At 38.5% G+C, this 25,198-nt stretch overlaps 1 protein-coding gene across 2 annotated transcripts; it reads right to left on the bottom strand.

Moving 5' to 3' along the window:
- Positions 1-1,291: 1,291 nt before the first annotated feature.
- LOC132636855 (zinc protease PQQL-like) lies at positions 1,292-18,845 on the bottom strand. 2 transcript variants are annotated; one of them, XM_060353898.1, is made up of 21 exons: positions 18,544-18,845; positions 16,201-16,447; positions 16,002-16,127; positions 15,468-15,605; positions 14,895-15,029; positions 14,406-14,663; positions 14,202-14,339; positions 13,985-14,054; positions 13,608-13,821; positions 12,292-12,397; positions 11,464-11,697; positions 10,231-10,395; positions 9,999-10,148; positions 9,829-9,920; positions 3,866-3,947; positions 3,681-3,764; positions 3,485-3,601; positions 3,300-3,410; positions 3,043-3,123; positions 2,281-2,475; positions 1,292-1,767 (listed from the first exon to the last, which is right to left on the bottom strand). In XM_060353898.1, the coding sequence occupies exons 1-21, from the start codon at positions 18,753-18,755 to the stop codon at positions 1,690-1,692; spliced, it is 3,033 nt and encodes a 1,010-aa protein (XP_060209881.1). In that variant the 5' UTR covers positions 18,756-18,845; the 3' UTR covers positions 1,292-1,689. The 2 variants fall into 2 exon arrangements, with proteins under 2 accessions (XP_060209881.1, XP_060209882.1); XM_060353899.1 differs by having other exon boundaries at positions 16,201-16,442; positions 18,544-18,683.
- Between the last annotated feature and the right edge of the window lie 6,353 nt (positions 18,846-25,198).

Below are 25,198 nucleotides of genomic sequence, written 5' to 3'. Positions count from 1 at the left end.
ACCAATGCGTTTGAAGGGCAATCCGCACCAAAAAAATGGTTCTATTAAGAATCCGTTTGGCCATGAGAATAATTCTCTTTTTTTCCGAAATGTTTTTTCACTTTATTTGAAATTTGAAAAATAGCTACAACCCTGATTTCACTTTTTTCACTTTCAGTACATTCAAACAACCAAATATTTTTTGCAAAAAACTATAACCAAACACAACTCCAACTTCAAAAATTCCACATAAAGTGAAAAATTATTAGCAGCCTTTGAAATCTTTTATGAATATGCTGTTAATGGATGATCCAAATTTGTACATCTACTAATTATGAAGGTGAAATAAGTTTAGATAAATATCACGAGCACCAAAATTTAAAAATTATTATAACCAATAAAACAAATTTGCAATTATGCCAACATGAATTAATGTATGAAAAAAAAATTCTTTAAACCCACACACCTCATTTCCGCGCAATATTACCCTCAAAACCTTTTTGATTATTCTTTCAAGGACAAGAATAACTTTAGCTCAATCTCAAATTACCTGGAATCAGTTATATGAATCATCAATAATTATTTCCACTCCCTTATATTATTTCCCACCAGAATTCAGCAAAGGTTTTTTAGAGATAGCATTGCAAAGATTATTAGAAATTGGAAACAAGACAAAATGTAAGATGGTAGCCGTAGGAATAATGGATATTATCAAACGTGCCCTCGAAAGGTGAATACAAAACATAGAGCTAGCGTGTTAGAACCTAGAAATATCTAAGTGTAATATTTTTATATGTATATATTTTAAACTTGTGTGTACGTGTATATAGAATTTGAGACAAAAAGAATAAATTCAATTGAACTTGCAAAAACCTCTCTAGCTCTGCCTGTGCGACACCATTGTAGCTTTTCTTATTCTATTTCCCTAGCTTCAAGTGTAAACAACTTGATATTTGTCTACTTATGTTTTGATCATAAACTTTGGTGAATTGGTGTGAACAATAACAAAAAATCATAGACTTTTGTGAAAGAACCAAAGACATGATTAGCAAAATACTTGTCAAATACCGTCATGAGGTAAAGGTTTTAATTCTCCTACATGAAGAACTTAGATGCAAACACAAGCTGTTGATTCATGCTAGCTTAGATGGATTCACCAGAAGGCACATTGGGGGGTTGCTCCGCTATAGGTTGACCTCATGCGAGATCCTGCATGTGCAAGCTTCAATTTGCTACTAAAGCAACGATCTAAAAAGGAACGAAAATGGATTTTCCAGACCAAAGAACTGAAAATAGCACGTAACACCACGGGGAAAAAAGAACCTCATACTTTCTCAATTGTAAAGTAGGGATCAAGCCCAAGTAGATACATTCTTTTAAATATTTTGGTTCATACATTAGTACAAGCAAAAAGAATCACCTATTTTATAAGCTTATTAGTCATGGCACAACCTAATGTTCTTTGTAACATTCACCGATAATAATGGCGCATCTATCTATGGTACAAGAAGGCCAAAGCTGAGTATGAACCGATCTTTTGGCAAAGAATACATTTGAGATCTCTCATGCAATCCATCTGAAGAATACATTTGAGATCTCTCATGCAATCCATCTGACTGCACTACTGTTCGGGTGGATTAGCGAATGTAGAACATTGCATCCTTGTTCAATAGTTTCCACCAAGTTTTTTTTTTTACTCAGCAAAGATCTCTACGATTTCAGTGTGCTTCGGGAGTATTTCCATAAACTGATGGACAAAACTGTTACACCAGCAATTCCAGCCAAAATCTGAAATAGTAGGCAAGCCGCAGAACAGCAACGTAAATAAAAGCAGAAAGTGAAGAATGACTTCGAAGGATGAAGGTTATGGATGTATAATGTACAGCGTAGGAAGAAATCTTCTTATAGGAGCAATAGCACCAATTTGTCAAACTTCTATTCATGCATGTTTAACAATTTCAGAGCTCCAAGACATGGAACTAAGTTGCGCGTAACTTAAAAATAATAGACAAAAACATTAGAAAATGTTTAATCATTCCATACTACTGGAATACTAGTGCAGTTGAGCAAGCATAGAGTAGAATGTCTCGGGCACGAGACAACCTAAGTGAACCGTCGATGTTATGTAGTTTTTCTTGTTTGAAGTACTGAGGGACGGGGGCAAGGCAGTAGATCAGATTCTTTTTTTTTCTTTCCGTGGCAAGGGACACGTGAAGAGGGAAGATATTATAAAGATCTACGTACCTTAGTCCTAAGATCATCACACTGGAAGAGGAAATACGAGAACTAGATGAGACTAACCTTTGCATCTCTTGAATAATTCTTGGATACTGATTGCATCAATGACTTGAACTTTTTTATAAGAGATGCCTGAGGCATTAAAATTACTACGGTATACTGCTTTTTACAAGGGAATGGCAGAATTCTTTGCAAGGCTAGTTGGGCAGTTAATGGCGTCAAGATATTTCTCACTTTGGAACGTGCAGCATCTTGGACCTGCATAAGAGAATTAAAAAATCACAAAAGGCATTGTTCCATAGGATATTCAATTCTAAGGCCATCTGTACATAATTGAAATTAAAGAAGTTTCAAAGGAAGAACAATATGGCAAACTCCGAAGGGTCCACTGTGGCAGAGAAGGGGAGCTTTTACAAATCCGAGTAAACCATTTACATATTAAATTTCTAAACAACTCTTGTATAAAATAACAACATACCCAGTGTAATCCCACAAGTGGGGTCTGGGACTAGTGTGTACACAGACCTTACCCCTACCTTGGGAGGGAGGTAGAGAGTAGACCCTCAGCTCAAGAAAAAGCATATCAAAGCAGGAAAAACATGTGATGATAGGCATCATTCATAAACCCATGACAAGGAAAAACGCGAGGACCTCAATAAAGAAGGAGCCACATTTGGCAGTATTCATAAACATGTCAGGGCAATTCTTTAGATACAGCTAGGCAATGATGATATATAATGGGATATGCAATATGCACGAGGAACAAGAAGGACCAGACTCAGCAGACTGCTAAGGAGTTGTACGAGCACCGAACTAAAAACGAACCTCAAAAGAATTGCCAACATCACCAGAATAGATCCGTGACTGGTAGCTGCGCAATATTCTATCTAGCCAGTAGTAGTTCTCCTGAAAGAGAAAACAGCAATCAGCAGTGGATCAAATGGACATTCAACTCTAGAATTTAGGTAACAACAGAAAACTGGAATGTGTTAAATCCGTAACACTTCATATCCATCTTCCCACATATTTGCAATCAAATGAAACTTTGAACCTCTGTAGACAAAGATTCTGGTAAATGTTACCTGTAATCCATTTTCATGTGCTCTTTGCTCGATTTCTAGTACGGCCATAACGTCGTCATTTGAAGGCCCTTCCTCTTGAAGATGTAATATTTCCTCCAAAGCAAGATCAACCTTGACAAAAGATTGTGATGTTAGGATTAGCTAGCCATTTTTTGCAACATGCGGATAAAAAATTGCAAACATACCAATGTCGATGAGATGTCTGGATCACAGGAGAAATTTATACTAATATCTCCACGGATATTCCCAAGTCTGGAAGGCTTATTGCCGCCAAGAAAGACAGAAACTCCAGCAGAATAAATCTAAGGCACAAAAAATTCCAAGAATAACAAGTTATCGAAATGCATTACAGAATATCACACAGATCACACAAGAACACACCTGTCCATACTTGAAGCGGAGAACCTGTACTATCTTTGTTTCCAGAAGCTTGCTCAAAAATCCAACAAAATGAACATCTTCCATCTGAAAATAAGATGAGATAGTGTATATGTCAATGCAACCCTAAACAAGAAAAGCTTAAGATAATTAACATAGATATTACATTAGGTATCTAAACCACATACCATGTTTTCATTCTTTAATTCGACAGGAAAGCATAACTGCACCGAACATTGTGCATCCACCATTGGGCTACGAACAACTTCTCTACAATCACATGCAACGCCTTCAATGGGGATGAATTTTTGCACATAAAGCACATCATAGAACTTCAATAGCTTAGCAGCTTATCACATTCAAGAAAATGGACAGTAACATATCATGTTGGATCTTTCTTTCTAAATTTTTATATTTTTGGGTGTTAGTGGTTGTGACAAAGTATAACCAATGGTTCCTGGCAAAAATGTAGTAACTTCACACACTGCACAGGAATCCTCTCCTGATTAAGTACTCAAAGAACCCCCCCACCCCCAACCCCCCGGTTCATCAAAACATAGAAGTATAAACGATATGCACGTGTCTGTATACAATTTGCTAGTTTCGGAAGAACAATATAATAGTAAATCATATCATTAGATCACCAAGCCTCCAACTCAAAAACCTCAAGGCATCAACGAAAATATAAACAATGAAAAAGGACAAGGTGTGAAGGAAAAATCTTTGAAGCTAAGGTATCTGCAATTAATAAGCTTCATTAACTGAAAGAGCATAGCAGCAACAACAACAACAACAACAACAAGGCCAGTATAATCCCACCATGTGGGGTCTGGGAAGGGTAGAGTGTACGCAAACCTAACCCCCACCTTGAAAGGTAGGGCGGCTGTTTCCGAAAGACCCTCGGCTCAAGAGAGGAAAACAAGATAAAAGGTCAAATAGGGCCAAGCATATGGAAAACAATATGAAAACAATGAATAACAAAAGCGAGAAAGTCATGGTAGAACAATCCGGAAAGAAAGGAGCATTAACTACTATAGATAAATAAGATAATCAAAGTACAACGGCCCAACAAATATAAGCAGAAATCAAATGGCAATAAACAAATGAGCAAAACTACAACTACTATGGTGAAAGGATAAGCCACCTAGCCTTCTATCCTAATCTGAGTCCTCCACAACCTCCTATCTAAGGTCATGTCCTCGGTGAGCTGAAAATGTGTCATATCCTGTCTAATCACCTCTCCCCAATACTTCTTCGGCCTCCCTTTACCTCTCCTGAAACAGTCCATAGCCAACATCTCACACCTCCGCACTGGAGCATCTGTGTCTCTCCTCTTCACATGCCCAAACCATCTCAGCCTCGCTTCGCGCATCTTGTCCTCCACCGATGCCACTCTCACCTTATCTCGGATATCTTCATTCCTAATTCTATCCCTCCTAGTGTGCCCACACATCCACCGCAGCATTCGCATTTCCGCGACTTTCATCTTCTGAACGTGAAATTTCTTGACTGGCCAACACTCCGCCCCATACAATAAAGTCGGTCTAACCACCACTTTGTAGAACTTGCCTTTAAGTTTTGGTGGCACTTTCTTATCACACAGCACTCTGGAGGCGAGCCTCCATTTCATCCACCCTGCACCAATACGATGTGAAACATCGTCGTCGATATCCCCATCTCCCTGTATAATAGACCCAAGATACTTGAAACTTCCTTTCTTTTAAATGGCCTGAGTACCAAGCCTCACTTCCTCGTCAGCCTCACGTGGTACACCACTGAACCTGCACTCTAAGTATTTTGTCTTGGTCCTACTCAATTTAAATCCTTTAGACTCCAACGTCTGTCTCCATCCCTCCAACTTATCATTAACTCCGTTGCGAGTCTCGTCAATCAGGACTATGTCATCCGCGAACAACATACACTAAGGCACCTCACCTTGTATTTGTCGTGTCAATTCATCCATCACCAAGGCGAATAGAAACGGGCTAAGAGCTGATCCCTGATGCAACCCCTTGTTCTCTGAGTCTCCTCCTACCGTCCTTACCCTGATCTTAGCTCCATCATACATGTCCTTTATCGCTCTAATGTACACCACAAGTACACCTTTAGCTTCCGAGCATCTCCATAGGACCTCTCTTGGCACTTTGTCGTAGGCCTTTTCTAGGTCAATGAATACCATGTGCAAGTCCCTCTTCCGCTCCCTATACTGCTCCACCAATCTCCTTACAATATGAATGGCTTCTGTAGTCGAGCGCCCCGGCATGAATCCAAACTGGTTCTCTGAAATAGACACACCTCTCCTCACCCTCATTTCCACCACCCTTTCCCACACTTTCATAGTGTGACTTAGCAGCTTGATACCTCTATAGTTGTTGCAGCTTTGAATGTCTCCCTTGTTCTTGTACACGGGAATCATTTTACTCCACCTCCATTCTTCCGACATCTTCGCTGTCTTGAAAATGACATTAAACAGCCCAGTCAGCCACTCCAAGCCTACCCTGCCTGCATTCTTCCAAAATTCCCCAGGAATCTCATCAGGTCCGGTCGCTTTTCCCCTGCGCATCCTACGAACAGCTCCCTTAACCTCCTCAACCTTTATACTCCTACAATATCCAAAGTCGCGACGCCTATCAGAGTGCTCCAAGTCTCCCAACACAATGTCTCTGTCCCCTCCTTCGTTCGAGAGTTCATGAAAGTATGACTGCCATCTCTGTCCAATGCGGGTTTCTTGTACCAACACTTGGCCATCCTCGTCCTTGATGCACTTCACTTGATCCAAGTCGCGTGCCTTCCTCTCTCTCGCCTTGGCAAGCTTAAATAGCTTCTTATCCCCACCTCTGTCCTCTAGTTCTGCATAAAGGCGTTCAAAGGCTGTCGTTTTAGCCGCCGAAACTGCCAACTTCGCCTCCTTTCTCGCCATCTCATACTTTTTCCTGTTCGTCCGCTTCTCTTCATCATCCTTGCTATTTACCAACTTCACATATGCCAGCTTCTTTGCTTCTACCTTCCCTTGGACTTCTCCATTCCACCACCAATCCCCTCGGTGCCCACCACGGCGGCCTCGTGAGACCCCCAATACCTCTCTAGCTGCTTCCCTAATGCAACTGGCCGTCCTATCCCACATACTGCTCGCATCCCCCCTACTATCCCACGCTCTCATAGCCATCAACTTCTCCCCCATCTCTAGGGCACTAGACAGAGTCAAACTCCCCCACCTAATCCTCGGTCGGTCATCCACGACCCTCTTCTTCTTCCTTCTTATCTCCAAATCCATCACCAATAGCTTATGTTGGGTCGTAAGATTCTCACTCGGTATGACCTTGCAGTCCTTAACAGAGGCCTTTATCATCTTTTCTAAGAAGCAAAAAGTCTATCTGCGTCGCAGCCACCGAGCTACGGAAGGTTACTAAGTGCTCCTCCTTCTTCGGAAAACTCGAGTTGGCTACCACCAATCCAAAAGCTTTTGCGAAATCCAGGAGTGAGACTCCTCCACCATTCCTTTCCTCGAAGCCAAATCCTCCATGCACCTCATCATAACCCCTCGAAACAGACCCAATGTGCCCATTGAAATCTCCTCTTATGAATAACTTCTCAGTAGGCGGTATACTTACCACCACTTCGTCCAAGTCCTCCCAAAAGCGCCTTTTTACCTCCTCGTCCAAACCCACTTGTGGCGCGTAAGCACTAATAATATTCAAGGTGAACCCTCCAACCACTAACTTAATCGCCATCATCCTGTCATTAATCCTCCTAACCTCTACCACCTGATCTCTAAGCTCACTATCTACTAAGATCCCTACCCCATTCCTATACCTCGACTTGCCCGAGAACCAAAGCTTGTACCCGTCCACATCCTTAGCTTTAGGTCCTACCCATTTAGTCTCTTGGACGCAAGCTATATTAATCCTCCTCTTCTTAAGAATCTTAACTAACTCTATGGACTTTCCCGATAAAGTCCCAATATTCCAAGACCCTACTCTCAACCTAGAAGCTCCCTCAACACCCTTAACCCCCCCAACCCTAGCCCCCGATCCCAACCGAGAACATGACCCTAGTCTACCATCCCTCACCAAAGCCAGTAAAGCAAATATACGCTAGTGAAAGGTTAATCTAAGACAAACGAAGGATCAATACTAAAGCACAAGTTAGCAATAGTCTATAAGCAGTGAAATAGGTATTCAATTAGGCAGAGCAGGCAAAATTTATAAGGCTAAAAAACAGGAAATGGGCTATTGGAGGTACCGACTCCAAGTAAATAAAATCTGTTCACCACCGAGAAATCTCTGTTTGCCGCCGGAAATACTATTCTCTGCCGGAAAATACTATTCACTGGCCGAAATCACTGTTCACCGCCAGGTCAACAACAACAAAACAACATACCCAATTGAATCCCACAGTGTGAGGTCTGGGGAGGGTTAAATGTACGCAGACCTTACCCCCACCTTGGTAGGGAGGCTGTTTCCGAAAGACCCTCGGCTCAAAAGAAAACAAGAAAACAAGGGGAGAAAAGTCAGATACCGACAGGCAAATCAAAGCAATGCGAAAATGAGAAAAAACAAGGGCAAAGAAGTCATGATAAAACAGCATGGAGAGACATGACCCAACACATAAAAGCAGGAAGCATAGGGCAATAAAAAGTAGAGCAAAGCTACGCCTACTAGTGCGACAGAAAAGCGAGACTACCTACTAGCCTTCTACCCTAATCTGAGCCCTTCACAACCTCCTATCTAAGGTCATGTCCTCAGTAATCTGAAACAGCGCCAAGTCCTGCCTAATCACCTCTCCCCAATATTTCTTTGGCCTTCCTCTACCTCTCCTAAAACCGTCCAAAGCCAACCTCTCATACCTCTGCACTGGGGCATCTATGCCTCTCCTCTTCACATGCCCAAACCATCTCAACCTCGCTTCCCGCATCTTGTCCTCCACCGATATCACTCCCACCTTGTCCCTGATGTCCTCATTCCTGATCCTATCTCTCCTAGTGTGCCCACACATCCACCGCAGCATTCTCATTTCCGCGACTTTCATCTTCTGCACGTGAGAGTTCTTGACTGGCCAACACTCTGCCCCGTACAACAGAGTCGGTCTAACCACCACTTTGTAGAACTTGCCCTTAGTTTTGGTGGCACTTTCTTGTCACATAGCACTCCGGAAGCGAGCCTCCATTTCAACCATCCTGCACCAATACGATGTGTGACATCATCGTCAATATCCCCATTTTCTTGTAAAATAGAGCCAAGATACTTGAAACTTCCTTTCTTTTGAATGACCTGGGTACCAAGCTTCACTTCCACGTCAGCCTCCTGAGGTACACCACTGAACCTGCACTCCAAGTACTTTGTTTTGGTCCTACTCAACTTGAATCCTTTGTCTCCAATCCTCTAGCTTAGAGTTGACTCCGTTGCGAGTCTCGTCTATCAAGACTGTCATCTGCGAACAACATACACCATAGCACCTCACCTTAAATTTGTCGCGTCAATCCATCCATCACCACGACAAATAGAAATGGGCTAAGGGCTGATCCTTGATGCAAACCCATCAGAACTGGGAAGTGCTCCGAGTCTCCTCCTATAGTCCTCACTCTGGTCTTGGCTCCATGATACATGTCCTTGATCGCTCTAATGTACGCCTAAGGACTTGATCGCTCTAATGTACCCATCACCGCCAGGAACTGCCGGAAAACTCGAGTACCTGTGCAGAAACTGCCCGGAAACCTACTGGTGGAGGGTTTCCGGTCGCAGGGTAGAAGAGAAAAAAAAAGGAAGAAGGAAAGAAAAGAGAGAACAGAGGAGAGAGAGAGATCTGCCCGGCCGGAAGCGTATTACCAGTGGTGGTGGTCGTCGTCGCCGGTGGCCGTTTGGGGTGGGTGGGGTGGGGGTTGGGGGGGAGCTGCAACTTGCCGTTGGTGAGAGATGAGAGGAGAGAGAAACTAAATTCAGAAAGAGAAAAAGGAATCAAGTTTCTAAAATCTATCACATTTGAATCTTGATTTTTGTCCAATTTCAACCTCAACTTTATTAATCAATGCTCCTCGTCTTGAACATTTTGGGACTAAAATAACTTTCAAGAAACCTAGAATAACCTAGTTAGAAAGAGCATAGAGCATAGCAAACTACATTATTAATTGGAGAGAAATCAACACTCAAACCACCTAGTTATTGTTGTCGGGAACTGGAAAGGCAAGCCCTTGAGGTCATCACGGCTGAAATGTAGAACTGGTTCTGGAGGTCTTGGGATTCCACCCTGCATAGTGAAGAATTAACTACTGACAGATGCTAAACAATGCTAGGGACTAACACCATTAGAAATTGTAGTACCTACCAAGTACTGTAAAATCAATGGACATGCTACAGAAGGATCAATATTCCCAACAATCACCACCGTAAAAGTTGAGGGGTCCTTGAAACAACTATTGAAATATTCGCAAGCTTTATATGGGTTGACTTTTCGAAGGTCACTAAATTTGATTGGCTGCAAGACAACACTCAACTCTGTAAGTCATGAATACACCCGATACTACAGAATTGACAATTCAGATTGAAAGTCATATTACCCTGAAGAAGTAGGAGTTCCCATAATTGAGCTCCCTCACTCGGTTAGCAAATGCAGTGTAAGGATCTCTCTCCTGAGCACGTATGGCTTCTTCAGCCATTTGCATCACTATTTTGACATCTTCTTCCCCAGGCTCAACAGTTGTCGTGAAAAGTTGATATACAAGCTTTAAAGTTTCCGAATAAAAGAGGTGAATATCACATACAAGTAGGACAAAAAAAGACCAAGAGAGCCAGTTAACGATTTCTTAATTAAAGTAATGCTCTCTTTTTTTCTTTTTTGGAATAACCGTGGTGTCCGGGCCAGCTCGCGCACCTCGACTAATTCCACAGGGTACCTGCTATCTCCCACCAGCACAGGTACCAAGTAACAAGGTTAAAGTAATGTGCTTTTTTTAATACTGTTATTTTCATAATTAATATCTTTTAAAGAATATTACTACTATTATCAAGAAAGAATATTTTTCAATAGATGGGAAAGAACTTCCCATAAGAAGTCACTTAAAGAAACTGGTTTTCAACTAAAAGTTTACGAAACAGAAAACATTTGAAGCAGCTAAAGTTTGAGATCCCGAACATTGCCATTCACAGCTACTCAATAGCTGAGCGCCCTTTGAAAATTTTAGTCTAAAAAACATTCTGACTTTGGAATAGCTGCTCGTACTGGAAATAAAACACCACCAGGAGACAGCAGCGGCAGTACGCCATTGTTGCTAGTATCTGCCTAAAGTTGTTGAAATTCCATTATTAACGCTCACTTGAAATAATTTTTTAAGAAAAACATATGGGTTCACTCCAAAAGAAATTATTTTTTAGCTTTACAATCACTCATACTCGTAATTTTATTTGTATATCTGAACTGTAATATTTAGGATTCCATACTCTTATAGAGACACCCCCACACGATTCCTTGTAATATTGGTACTTAATGACATGTATGGAATACTCAATAAAGAAAATATCTAACTACTCTTTGAATAGAAATCTTCATGAATCGTCTGCAAAGCATCCCAAGGAATCATTATGAATCTTAAAGCTCCTGCTCAATACTTTCTAGGTGCAACCAACTCATCCGAATTTATCCATGAGACAACTGATACGGAGGATTTATCATTTAGACCTGCATGCCTTTTGTTTTCTCATGTGATATGCATAAACTTAGACGGATATATGTACATAGAGATATACAAGATAACGAAATAGATGCCATGTGCACTTCCAGAAAAAGGTCTAACCTGCAATGCAGTTTCTAAGTCTGTAGGCGAACAATCACCAGAAAAAGTTCTCATATATGCCCCAAGTTTTGTACCAACTTCAGCTCTTTTTCCAGCAAGTATATCCATGAGTACTGATGGTCTGTAACCAAATATACCAATTTCTCCAGCAATGGTTGAACCCATTGAACATGAAAAGTATTCATTCTCAGGGAGTTCAGACAAACCCCCATATGAGAAGCCTGTGAATAAAACCTATTTAAACAAGATGTTAATAGGAATAACAAGTACCACATCAATTTGGGACTCAAAAAAAATATGTTTACAGAGTTACTATTCCAAGAAGTATCTTTTATTTTTTTAATGAATCTCTTTAGTGAGCAGTGAAAGCTATATTTCACAACTTATTTCACAACTCATGGGAATCTTGGGACGGAAAGCTTGGGTTGGTAAAGAAAGCAGAAGATTTGTCCTAGTAACTAGAACAACAACAACAACATACCCAGTGTAATCCTACAAGTGGGGTCTGGTAAAGAAAGCAGAAGCATTGCCCCAGTAACTAGAAAGAAATTATAAACTTAATAATCTGCAATGACATGTTATTAGTCTTAGGCAGCCAAAACAGTGTTGCTTATGTTTCATGAGCATCCATAAGGTACTTTTTTACCAAAACCATCTTCAACGACAAGAATGATTATCCGCAATAGTCATTCACTAGTCTATGACAGCATCCTATAGGAAAGATGATGAGAAACTTTATCTCCAAAGAGAAATAAGACATGGAGACCGCTGGCATAGAAATCTCATAAAAAGTTTCCACCTCAACCTCTGTGCCTAGGAAACTTTTACCTGGTCATCAAGGAAGTCTGTAGATTTATAGCAAACTCGCATTCCATTCGATAAAATCAACTCAGTGGCTCCAATATTGGAATATTCAAGCTGCTGTATTATATGCCTGAAACAAGAAATTAGGATCAGTTTCAGCATATATCATGACAAGAATAAGACTGAAACTGCCACATGATTACTTTTCTTTTAGATGAGCAAATCTGTAAACTTGATGACCAAGTGTAAGGAAAACGTTGGAGTGACAGAAGGTGCTTAAACAACTGCGCAGTCTAAGTCACTGTGGGCAAATTGTCTGCCCAGAGAAATCATTTGGGCTTCTGGTAATAGTAGTATAGGTACCAAGACAATGTTGCTTTGTCTACAGGTAACTATCATCCTAAGGTATTTTCTTTAGATATAGGTGGAACAACAAATATTTACTTTTTGGTCTTTTACCTCTAACAATCCTTATGGCCTCAAAGACTAATTCAGGAAAGTCAAGTAATCCCACTTGGTAAATCTCTCAGAATACAAAGAATGCTGATAAATAAGTAACAATCAATAATATGAACGCACTTTTCAATTGCCTTCAATATACAATGGATCGGTACAGTAACTCATTGCACAAGCTCAATAGTTCTTTTATTATTTTATTCTTCTTTTATTTTTGGAGGTAGGTCAGGCTCAAATCTCAATAGTTCTCTTTGATATCATAGTTTGATAAACGAGAATAGATTTTACTCCAGAATCTAGTCAGCGTGGAAGTCATAGCCAGTTAAAATAATTGCATAATAGATGCATCTTTATACATAAGTAAGACACAGGTTTTAAATTATTATTTTTAAAGCCAAAATTACTAGGGACCAAAATCAGCTAAGATGATTCAGTGAGCTAAAAATAAGCAACAGAAGTCAAATTGTACCTGAAAACACCAGATTAAAATGTAGCCATGGCCATATGCCTTAGTAAAATATATAAGCATACTATGTGAACAACATGTCACAACTCATTGGTCACGCTTAACCATCCTGTATTTCATCCCTATATTGGACGAAGAAATTCCCCAAAATACACATGCATATTTTATTTAAAGAACAGAGTAGCAAATGGTGACAGAGAAAAAGTTATCAAGGACATCTGCTAAGAATGATGCATTGCCTTGCTGATCACATTACAAGTATCAAAATCAAAATACAAAGGCATAAATACCAATGAACTGCAATTCGAAATTTTATAACATATCACCCCACATATTTAAAAAATATATTGAGTTGCATCATGTTGTCCATTACGTATGGAGTACCGGCACTAGGTAAAATAAGAGATTAATAAGTTACCCCGGATCTGGTTTTGCACAGACAATTTCTTCTGGGATGTTTTCATCATCCCAAGGAGGAAGGCTTTTTTCTTTTTCAAGAGAATTAATCTTGATTACAACAGCTTTCAGATCATCCACTGCAGCAGTTGCTCGGGGCTCAATTGTTTTTACCACGCAGCTAGTCGAAGTCTGAAATTTCTCAGAGTATTTGGACACCTCAGATGCTGATATGTCTATTCCATCAAAAAAGATTTAGCAATATTAAGATCCCCTCCATCAGGTGAAATGAGAGCAAAATACTCTTTTATTTCCCTCTTTTTTTCCTCCTGAATACAATGCTGTCTCAAAAATATATAAGAACTCATAAATAAAAGTGAAATACTAGCAAACACTCACGGGGTAGTAGAGTTTTCTGGAGTTGTGCCTCATACTCAATCCCAACAACAGGTTCATTTCGAAGAAAATGCTATAAAGAAAAAAAAATCACTTGAGACTCATATATTGCGGAATAGGTGTATTCAACTTTTTATTAAATTTATATACGCTCGAGATTCATCCAATTGAGTTGTGGCAAAGCAACTTGAGAGAAAGGAAGGAAAGTAACTAGATGCACCTGCAAATATTCATCACGTAAGCTGGTTGATTGCATTTGATCTCGCTCCAAATATGCAGATTCAATCTCTGACATCAGAAGAGCCCGAACAACAGATATTTCACGTTCAGAAAAGCCATGAATTCTTACTCTAGCAACCTGGAACCAAGGTATCAGAAACAACTATAAAGCAGAATATCAATTCATAAGGATTTCGAAGCACACCTCTGTCAACATTGATTCTAAGGCCTCAACGGTACCCTTCTCTTTACAGGATGATGACATGATATAGGCCTTAACTGGACGAACAAGGATATCCGCTGCAGCCGAGCAAGAATAATAAGGAGGGTCTTTGTTACGAGATATTTTAAAAAATCTCTGGTTTAAAGCATGAAAAAACATGGATTCAGTGAGCAATTCCCGGTAATCTTTCACTGTCTTAAGCTCTTCCACAGGCATTTTGCAGCTGATCATCACTGCTGACTGTTACAACCATTTCAAAAGAAACGTCTTAGAAGGAACCCAGCGCAGCCAAAAGCTATGTGCTCGGACTCTCCAAAAATGTTGCCACACTCGTGTCGGATTCTCCAAAGATGCACTACTTTTGGAGAATCCCACACACACCCGTCAACATTTTTGAAGAGTCCAAACAACATAGGCCAAAAAGGCACAATGTATCTACCGTGATTGATGAAAGATCTGCAGAATACTAACCCCAGCTGCCTCGGATTCCACAAAGCATGAAAATCGGGGCTCATTGTGTGATGGAACCGAATAATATGGTATAAGAGGAGGATCAACTGCTGAAATCTTTTGTCCAAAGTGAGCTTTTATCAACTCAACAACACTCTGCCAAAGAGAAAGGTGAGTGGTTAATATAGTTGATAATGTCGAATTCCAAAACTTTATGTAAAGATAAGATATAGGTTAACTTCATCTCAGTTATAAGTTGATCCAATAAAGTCTTGGGCAGCAGTTTAGGCTTAGGTAGTAAGTACTCCCTCTGTCCCAATTTATGTGACACTTTTTGCTCCCCGAGATTCAAACTGCATGAACTTTGACCAACATTTTAAGATGTATTTTTTCACCAAATTGATATGAGAAAAGTTGCAACTTATAGTACTTTTCATGTGGAATTCAAATATATAAACTTTAATCTTAAATATATATATTTCTTCAATAATTTCAACAATACATGATATTGATGGAAATAAATCAAATTAATTGGGACAGACAGAAAAGGGACATATTAAGTATTTCAGGAAGGAGACAAAACAGTCTATGAACCTGCGTATCAGGAAAGTCCCCAACAGCAATCACGGCCATATTCTGCAAATGGTACCACTTCTTGTAAAATTGCTTCACTATCTGAGGAGAAACTGTTCGGATCACCTTTTCCAGTCCAATAGGCAGCCGCTCAGCATACTAATAAAGAAGGAGATCAGGATGAGGGCATTCAGTGGAGGAAATAACTCCAACAACATGGTTTAAAATCAGCAACTGAAGTCAAGATATTATTTTATGGTATATTCATGAGTACGTCAACTCATGCACGATGCTTTTCTCAAAGCCATATAAAATAAGAAGAAAAAGAGAACACCTCTTAGCGTTGCTTTCTTATTAAAAAATGAAAAGAAAACAACTCATAGCTTTATATGAAGACCATTTCCATCTTGTTAAAGAGAAATATAATTAGCCATCTTATTGGGCTTTATGTTTCTCTCTAGTCAGTACCATGCATACAAAGAAAAATCACTGTAGATGGGTGCAGAAAAGGACAAGTGGAACTGAAAAGAAGTTAAGAATAGCTAAAAATTTTACCTTTGAACCTTCCATCATGAGAACCCAGTGAGCATCCTGCATCCTTCCATTGGCATTCCTGGTTCCTCTATACTCTTCCATTACTGCTCCTCTTTCCTTTTCCAAGTCATCAGGTGACACTCTGACCTATATGTAGCAATGTCAAATAAGAAAACTTGATATTATCTAAATGATACCATTAGGAAGGCACTAAATGCACCTCTGAGCTGAACTCAGCCAACACCGAGATCGCCTGAGATAATAGTTCAGGTTTGTCTACAGGGACAAATAGCTCATAAACAGTTTCATCAGCAGAAGTCACTGCATTCTGGCAAGCACCAAATTCTGCCCCGATACTCTCTAGAAACTTGACAATATCGTGATTTGTGTATTTCTCTGTGGCACTAAAAGCAAGATGCTCAACTATATGAGCAACTCCACGTTCTTCTTCTTCTTCTAAGACTGAGCTGCCATGAATTAAGGACTTGAACTTAATTAGCATGTCAACTATCCCTTATCAAAAGAACTAGTACATCAGCTATCATAAAGGAAGAATGCACTGCTTAAATAGGCAACAACGAAGCAAAGTCAATGTCAAACCACTGCCGAGAAGAAACTCTAACCAGTTAAGCAAATACTCAAGGGCATGGAGGCTCACAGTTAACAGGCAAGTGTTACTTATCAAAAATAAAAGTAAGCTCTTAAAGGCAAGTTTTTGATAGTTCACTTGAGAATTTCAGTAACTTCCATTCCTAACTTTCCTCCCACACATTTTCTGTCAACAAATACATAATCATGCTTGTGAGTTCCCTCGCATCGTGTACCAAGAAACTTAGTTTTCCATAAAAGACTTATGGAATACTATTTCAATATCCTGGTCGCTTTATCAATAAAGTCCAGAAATATTTGCGACACCAACCATAACAGCCCTTCCTCTTTTATTCACTAGCAAGGAATGTGATTCTAGAATATTGTTCAGTTTCAAAATTTTAGCTCTAGATTCAAGGAATTTTCTTGCCAATAGAAGTTTTGATGCTTTTCTTTTGACAAATTACGAGAATTCAGATGTCCGATGTGCATTTCTTTCTTTTTCACTCTCTCTTCTTTCTTTTTTTTGGGCGAGTGGGGATCAGTCCATCACATGGCTTAAATGAGCAAAAGAGGACAAATTTCTTCAACTAGTAACTAATATAGAAAGGAAAAAGGGGACTTGTGCTAGTACTTAAGGAAGAATAAGTGACATCAGTGAAAGGACTTCATCAAGATGTATCCAGTTCAACTGCCTTATTATGTTTCTTCAAAGTTTAGATATGATTTGTTTGTCATCGGTGATGAACATGTGATTTCTTTACCCAGATGTACATTACATGAATGTAACTCCTGACGTGACAATATTAATCCCTTTTCCGAATAATTCATATCATCTCTGATGTATACTATTATGTTTCTTCAAAATATATGTGCTCATTCAAGCCTCATAAGTCCTTTCATTGCTCATTGGCCCAGAAGAAAGAGTCTCAAAGCAAGAAAAGCAGATGATTTTATGCTCTGCTGAGAGAGCAAGAATTTTACAAGGTTCACATTTTGTATACCGACTGCATAAATGAATTTTACTTATTATGTTGCTGGATATGTACACTAGCAAAATGGGTAACCAAGTTAAATTGCACTAATAGAGAAGATGAAAAAGTTATCACACAACTTGAAGAGATCTTTTTATTTTATCCAATTAGATTCTAAACTAGTAATATCTATTAGGTTCCACATTGTGTACACCGACTGTGTAAATGAATTTTACTTTATTATGTTACTGGTATGTAATCTAGAGAGGGAAAAAAGGAACCGAGTTAAGTTACACTAATAGAGAAGAATAAAATGTTATACATGAATTGAAAAGGTCTCTTCTTTTCTTTATCCAACTAGATTATAAAAATAGTAATTTCAGTTAGGTTCCCGCATTTTATCTTTCCATACTGTTCCAACCTTACTACTAGATCAAGAAAGAACCCTGTTTCACCCTTAATTGACAGTATTCGAACAATTAAACACTCTGTCTTGATCCAAATCGAATAACATTTCTCTTCTGAGTGTCCATTCGAGTTTCGAAAAATCCAAACATCTCAGAGATGGATTAGACAAGTAGGAATCTCTCAAAGTAAAAATAATTTACAATGTCAGTTTACTTAACTTAATCCCATTTGATATCGTTAGTCGTGATTAGCATTGCTAGCTCCGATAATTTTCCGTAGATAATTGTTAGTTTTCCATGCTGCTATAACTACAATCCCCAACAGAGACTTATGTAGCATTTCGTTATCGCGTTCATCTGAACTCAGTACTACATATAAACCCGATAAATTTAAAAATATAATACTAAGCCTTAAATGTTGAACCACTAAAACTTGCAAAACACTCTATCAAAGGGATTAAGCAAATCAAATAGTCCAAATACAACATACATATCTTACTTTACATCAAGGGACCAAAAACAGACATTTCAATTAATTGAAGGTTAAAAGAAGAGTTTACCAATAATTGAGGGATTAAACTAGTAAAAACATACCCAGCTTTAACAGCAAGTGCAAGTGCAGCTCTCATTTTGGGTTTAGAATTGGATCGGACATAATAAGTTAACCCGTTTTGTAGCTTTCCATATTCAACTCCTTGTGGAGTTTCAGATAAAACTTCATCCATATTCACATTTACAAGCTTTAATGAACGAAATCTATGCTTTTTTGGTAGTATTTGTGACGATTCCGTCGGTATTAAATCCATTTTCCGGTCTCCTCTCTTCTCTCTTTTGATATTGAAAAACGAAACTATTTTTCAATTTAACTGTTCTGTTTTGATTTTTCAGTAAGTACTTTTATTTTACTGATTGAGGAAAAGTAATCCTATATAGGGGTCTTGTTTTTCAGACAAGTTATGTGTTATGTTTGAAATTAGTATTGTACTTACTGTCCCTAGTCATGTGATTTTTTTATTTTTTTTGTTACTCTCAAAAATACTATATATTTTTATATTTAGTAACAATTTAATTTTAAAATAATTATAATATCCTTAATGAGATAATGTATAGCAACATAAATATTTATGGCTTATTTTTAGGCATAAATTTCAAAAGTCTTCATTTATTTCTTAAACATCGTGTTCGTCTTTCGGAAACAGTCGTCCTACCAGTAAGGTCTGCGTGCACTCTACCCTCCCCAGACCCCACGTTGTGGGATTTCACTGGGTTGTTGTTGTTGTATCGTGTTCAGTCAAACACCTTCACATAAATTGAGACGGATGGTATAATGCAAGAAAAGGTAATTTAAAATTGAAATAAATGCATTCTTTGTTTTTATTAATATTAACATGTGTGAATGTGGATACTAAGATATATTCATTGATATTAATAAATTATACGGTGGGTGTGATGATGATGTCTAGATATTGTGGTTAACTAGTTATGGGTGTCGATTAGGGATGTTCACTGATGGTGGTTGTAGTAATTAGTGATTATGATAGGGATTCGGGTTGATAAATTCGACTTGTGGGAGCAAAATAGACTCATGCGTATTCATGGGAAAAATTTCCAGTCCCCTCATTCCCTTTCTAGGAATCTAAACTTCTCATCCCCCTTCCAATTATCTTCTTCAATAGTTCTGTTCTGGCCATGAAAATTTCTCACTTTTTTCCGGAAAACGTTTTCACTTTATTTTGAATTTGGCAAACACCAAAAAACTTGTTTTCACTTTCAATACATTCAAACAATCAAATATTTTTTGCAAAAACTATAGTCAAACACAACTCCGTCTTCAACTTCAACTCCAAAATACCAAATAAAGTGAAAAATATTTGGTTCTCATGGCCAAACGCGTACTTATTTCTTGAAAAATTATTCTGCCACGCAATGTTACTGTAACACCTCGTACCTTTAAACTAAGATATGTTCATGATTCAAGACTTAGAAAATCACACGGGGAGTGTTAGAATTAAATTTGTTTCAGTTCAGTGAAGTTTAAGTTTTACGCCCACGTTATACGGTCCGTATAAGTTTTACGGACCGTACTTCCCCTCGCATAAATAAATACGGACCGTACTTTTGTCTGTATTGATGCATGGGAAAATCTTAGTTTCTGGAAATTGACAGGGAAATACAATCACTTTATACGGACCGTACTTCCTGTCCGTAAATCTTGTGGGAAAATTCTGAATTTGAGACTTTGAGAAGAGAGATTTTATTAATTCTCAAGTGTGTCTATACAACCAATTACAGAGGTATTTATACACAAAACCGAAGCCTAACTAGGAAATATACAATTAAGGAAACAAGATAAAATCTCTATAATAATGGAAACTAAACTAGATAAGAATCCGTCTAGTTATGATTTAGAATCTGATCATATCAAAATCAGATTAGAATTTGATCCAATCTTAATTATAGAATCAGATTTGTCAACACTTCCCCTCAAGTTGGTGCATAGATATCACACATGCCAACTTTCAAACTAACTTGTGAAAGGTTCTATTGCTAAGCCCTTTAGTGAAAACATCAGCTAGCTGCTTGCTGGATGTCACATGGAACAGGCTCAAGGTATCTACAGTAAACTTTTTCTTGATGAAGTGTCGATCAATTTCAATGTGTTTTGTCCAATCATGTTGTACTGGATTATGGGCTATACTGATGGCTAGCTTGTTGTCACAGTACAACGATAGTTTATTAGCTCCAGACATTTTCAGTTCTTCTAGTAGCTTTCGCAGCCACAGAAATTCACACACCCTGAGCCATAGCTCTATACTCTACTTCAGCAATTGATCTAGCAACTATACTTTGCTTCATGTTTCTTCAAGTGACTAATAGCCTGTTTGGCCAAGTTTCTAAAAACAACTTATTTTAAATAGTACTTTTTTCAAAAGTACTTTTGGCTAAAAGCAGTTTGTGTTTGGCCAATTTATTTAAAAAGTACTTTTGAGCAGCAATTAGTGTTTGGCTAAGCTTTTAAAAAGTACTTCTATGTGTATTTTCTCAAAAGTACTTTTCAAAAAAGTGCTTTTGGGCAAAAGCTATTTTTTTAGCTTTTGAAAAACTGCTTCTGCTACTCCCAAAAAGCACTTATTTTCTCCCAAAAGCTTGGTCAAACACCTCACTTTTTTAAAATAAGTACTTTTGGGGGGGGGGGGGTGGGAGGGTGGGGGGGGGGGGGGGAGAGGGGAATAAGCTTGGCCAAACATGCTATAAGTTCCCTCCCACAAGTGTGCAATAACCAGTTGTAGACCTCCTATCATCTAGAGATGCAGCCCAATCAGCATCTATAAAAGCTTCTATATGGAGGTGACCATGTTTGGAGAAAAGAAGACCTTTTCCAGGAGCAGATTTCAAATATCACAGAATGCAAAATACAGCCTGCATGTGAGACTCACGAGGATCATGCATGAACTAGCTTACTATGCTAACTGCATATGCTATGTTAGGTTTAGTGTGTGAAATATAAATGAGTCTTCCAACCAATCTATTATATCTTTGTTTATCAATCGACTCTCCTATCCCTGCTTATAGCTTGTGGTTGCTCTCAACTGGTGATCTTGCTGGTTTACAACCCAACATACCAGTTTCTTCCAAGAGATCTAGAATATATTTCCTCTGAGAAATGAAGATTCCTTTTCCTGATCTAGCCACTTCAATTCCCAAGAAATACTGCAGATTCCTTAGATCCTTGATATCAAACTCGCGAGTCAAAAGCTTCCTTAGCCGACCCATCTCTTCTTTGTCATCACCTGCCATCATTATATCATCAACATAAATTATTAAAAGAGTGATATTACCCTTATGATGTCTTATAAAGAGAGTATGATCAGCATTGCTTTGTTGATAATCAAAAGAAAACATGGTTTTGTTGAATATGTCGAACCATGCTCTAGGAGACTGTTTTAGCCCGTATAAAGCTTTCTTCAATCTACACACCTTTCCTTGACTTGTTTCATTATCAAATCCGGGGGGAATCTCCATATACACTTGTTCTTCCAAGTCACCGTGTAAGAATGCATTTTTTACACCAAACTGCTGCAGTTCCCAGTCAAGGTTAACTGCACAAGATAACAAGATTCTGATTGTGTTCATCTTTCCAGCAGGAGCAAATGTCTCTTGGTAGTCCACTCCATATGTTTGAGTGAATCTCTTAGCTACCAATCTGGCCTTAAACCTCTCAATTGAACCATTAGCTCTATGTTTCACAGTGAACACCCACTTGCAGCCAACCAACTTCTTGTTTGGTGGAGCAACAACTAATTCCCAAGTCTTATTTTTTGCTAGAGCCTTCATTTCTTCAAACATCGCTTCTTTTCACTTGGGATCCTTGAAAGTTTCCTTCCAATCCTATGAAATAGATACAGAGGAAATTGATAAGGCAAAGGCTCTATAGGAAGGGAACAAGGAATCATAGCACACAAAGTTAGAAATAGGATTTTTGGTACAAGATCTGACCCCTTTTCTTTGAGTAATAGGTCTATCTAAATCATCAGAAGAATCATAAATTAAAGATGACTCACCAGAAGAGAAGGATTCTTGGCAGGGAGTAGGTGCATGATGTCTTTTTGTCTCTTGTTTCTCCTCGAATATCTCATCAAATCTGGTTTGTCCAGGTGTCCAATAGTCTCTTCGTGAACAGTAGTCTCCTTCTGAGTAGTACGTCTCACAGTTTCCTCCTGAACACATTCTCTGATGGAACTCTCACCTGGAGTTATGCCATCAAGAAATCCAGAATTAGGTATCACCTCTTATTTTCATTACTGCCCCCCCCCCCCCCCCCAAAGAGGTGATTGGATTCCATTGAAGTAAGGTTCAGATTCTCTAAAAGTAACATCCATACTTACAAAATACTTCTTTGATGGAGGATAGTAACACCGACAACTTTTCCAGTGTTGGAGAATACCTAAAAAAACACACATTTAAGGGCCCTTAGATCTAGTTTTCCTGCATTCCTACTATTAGGGTTATACAAGGCAAACCGATAAACCGCACCAAACCGATAAACCGCACCAAACCGATAAACCGAACCAAACTGAAAAAAAAAAACTCGCCTAGTGGTTTGGTTTGATTTGGTTTGGTGTTGGGAAACAAACCCGACCATTATAGGGTTGGTTTGGTTTTAACTAAAAATGGTCAAACCGAACCCAAACCGACCCGATTATATGTATACTACTTTTTTTTAAATTACCCATCTGGGCTTTTTGTTTATCTAAAAAACAAACAAAAAGATGTTCAGTAAACAAAAGGGCAAAAAGGTAGCTGGCCCAAAATTGGTCCTGCCCAAACAAAACAAAAAGGAAACAAAACATTTGCACTATTCTTCTAAAATTGGAAAATCGGACATTTGACATTTGTTGCCCTAAAATATCGCTTCTTTGTCTCTTTTCCACTTCAAATCTCCATTGTTAGCAGCGCAAAAATGATGATTGGTCATACATAGCTCTAATTTGCACCTTATCCCCATCTCCAATGTAAGTAGCAGCTGGATTTTGAAAGAGATAAGTGTTTCCCCTTCTAAAAAACCACCACCAATGTTGCGTCTGCTGCTTTGAGCTTAGATCAGTTCCGATTTCACTTTGTTTTGATGCGTATATCCTATGACTATTCAGTTCTTCTCTTGATTTGTGTATTTTCATCTAATTTAAGCATTCTTGTTGTTGTGCCTGATTGCCCCCGCGGTTCGGTGAGCTCTGTACCCGCCTTGAGCTGGATTATGTAGCAGACTTCCGTTGATCTCCTCTGGGCTGATTTACTGAAATAAAAAGTAAGCAATGGCCCTCTTTTTGTGTTGTAATAATCCTCTACCTGGAAATGCTGCTTGATGGCATATATATCTTCAGTATTCTGTGGTTTTAATCTAAATAATATGAAAGTATGTCCCTTTGAATGAGCACCAAAAGATGCTAATACCACAAAGATGACACCCATCCGGATTATTTGATCAAAAAATACTAGAATACTGTTACTATAATTGCTCTGAAACTGCTTGTGTTTTACTTTAATGGAGCATGATGATGGAAACTCCTGGATTCTTGCTTCTTCCTGTTGAAATCTGTTATTATTTGCTTGTTGAAAAATGATGTCTCATGTACCTGAAAAAAATAACAACCAATTAGATAAAAAATCCTTCCCACTCTCCTCCCATAGGATTTGAGTGTAAGGCCATCCTACTCCCTTTCCCTCTGCTCTCGTCAACCTCATTATCTCCTTTTTATTCTCAAATATGGAATTTGACTCTTGTCACTATTCAAGATCCTCCTCATGAAAGCTTCCAGCTCATCAAAATCCTGATAGGAAACTGCCCCATGATCCAAAGCATGATTGGCCAAAGCATCTGCCAATTTATTTGCCTCCCTCAGAGTATGAGTAAAGATTATATCCATATGTATACTACTTTTAAATTATCTAAAAATATTTATTAAAATGTAATTTATAAATATTTTCTTAAAGTTTTTCATAATTTTTGTTTTCTTTCTTACATCCAAATTTGGACTTAAGAAGCCCATCTAAATAATACAAAAAAAAAAAGCCCAATAGAAACCAAATGAGAAGGAAATGAAAACTAAAAGTCCAAAACATAAGTAATGCAAGTGTAACAAAAGAAACCCTATTCGGCTACAATACCTTTTCTCCCAAAATCAGAAACCCTTTCTCATTTCATAAAAAAGCCATTGTTCTTCCTTTTCTCATTTCACAAAAAGCCATTGTTCTTCCCTCTTTTGCTTTCCTCTCAAATCACCAACCCTACAAGATTCAACTCTAAACGAAACTCTCATTTTACATTGTAAGCCTTTTGTTTTTCCTAATTAGCTTTGAGGTTTTACAAATTTATTTATATTGCTGTCAATTTGTCGATTTATTACAAATTACAACTTTTTAATTATGTGCAGAAATTGTCTTTCGCGATGGAAGCTACAACTTCTAGAACTAAATCGTTGGTGATTGACAATAACCCTCCGATTGTGCCAACAAAATCTCAACAACAACAAGGTAAGAACATTCCTCATCGACACACTCCTCCTAAAAAACAAAAAAGAACAACTCCTAAAGAACCTTCTAAATCTGAGAATACTGGTAGAGAGACTTTTGAGATTTGGGATCACTTCTCCAAATTTAAAGCTAAAGGAGGTAAATGTAGGGCGAAATGCAATTAATGTCCAAAAACGTTTGCTGCCAAAAGCAAGAATGGGACTAGTACATTATGGTC

The sequence above is a fragment of the Lycium barbarum genome, chromosome 4, assembly GCF_019175385.1.
Source record: "Lycium barbarum isolate Lr01 chromosome 4, ASM1917538v2, whole genome shotgun sequence".
NCBI classification, from domain to species: Eukaryota; Viridiplantae; Streptophyta; class Magnoliopsida; order Solanales; family Solanaceae; genus Lycium; species Lycium barbarum.
Note: the sequence above shows the minus strand (reverse complement) of the source record. Positions and strands in the feature narration are given on the sequence as shown.

Excerpts from the sequence above, each read along its gene's own strand:
- LOC132636855 (XM_060353898.1), bottom strand. The coding sequence starts at position 18,755 with ATGGATTTAATACCGACGGAATCGTCACAAATACTACCAAAAAAGCAT. Across the intron at positions 15,606-16,001 it reads TCATGATGGAAGGTTCAAAG|TATGCTGAGCGGCTGCCTAT; the intron begins GTAAAATTTTTA and ends CTTCTTTATTAG. Across the intron at positions 9,921-9,998 it reads CATTGATTTTACAGTACTTG|GGTGGAATCCCAAGACCTCC; the intron begins GTAGGTACTACA and ends TTCACTATGCAG.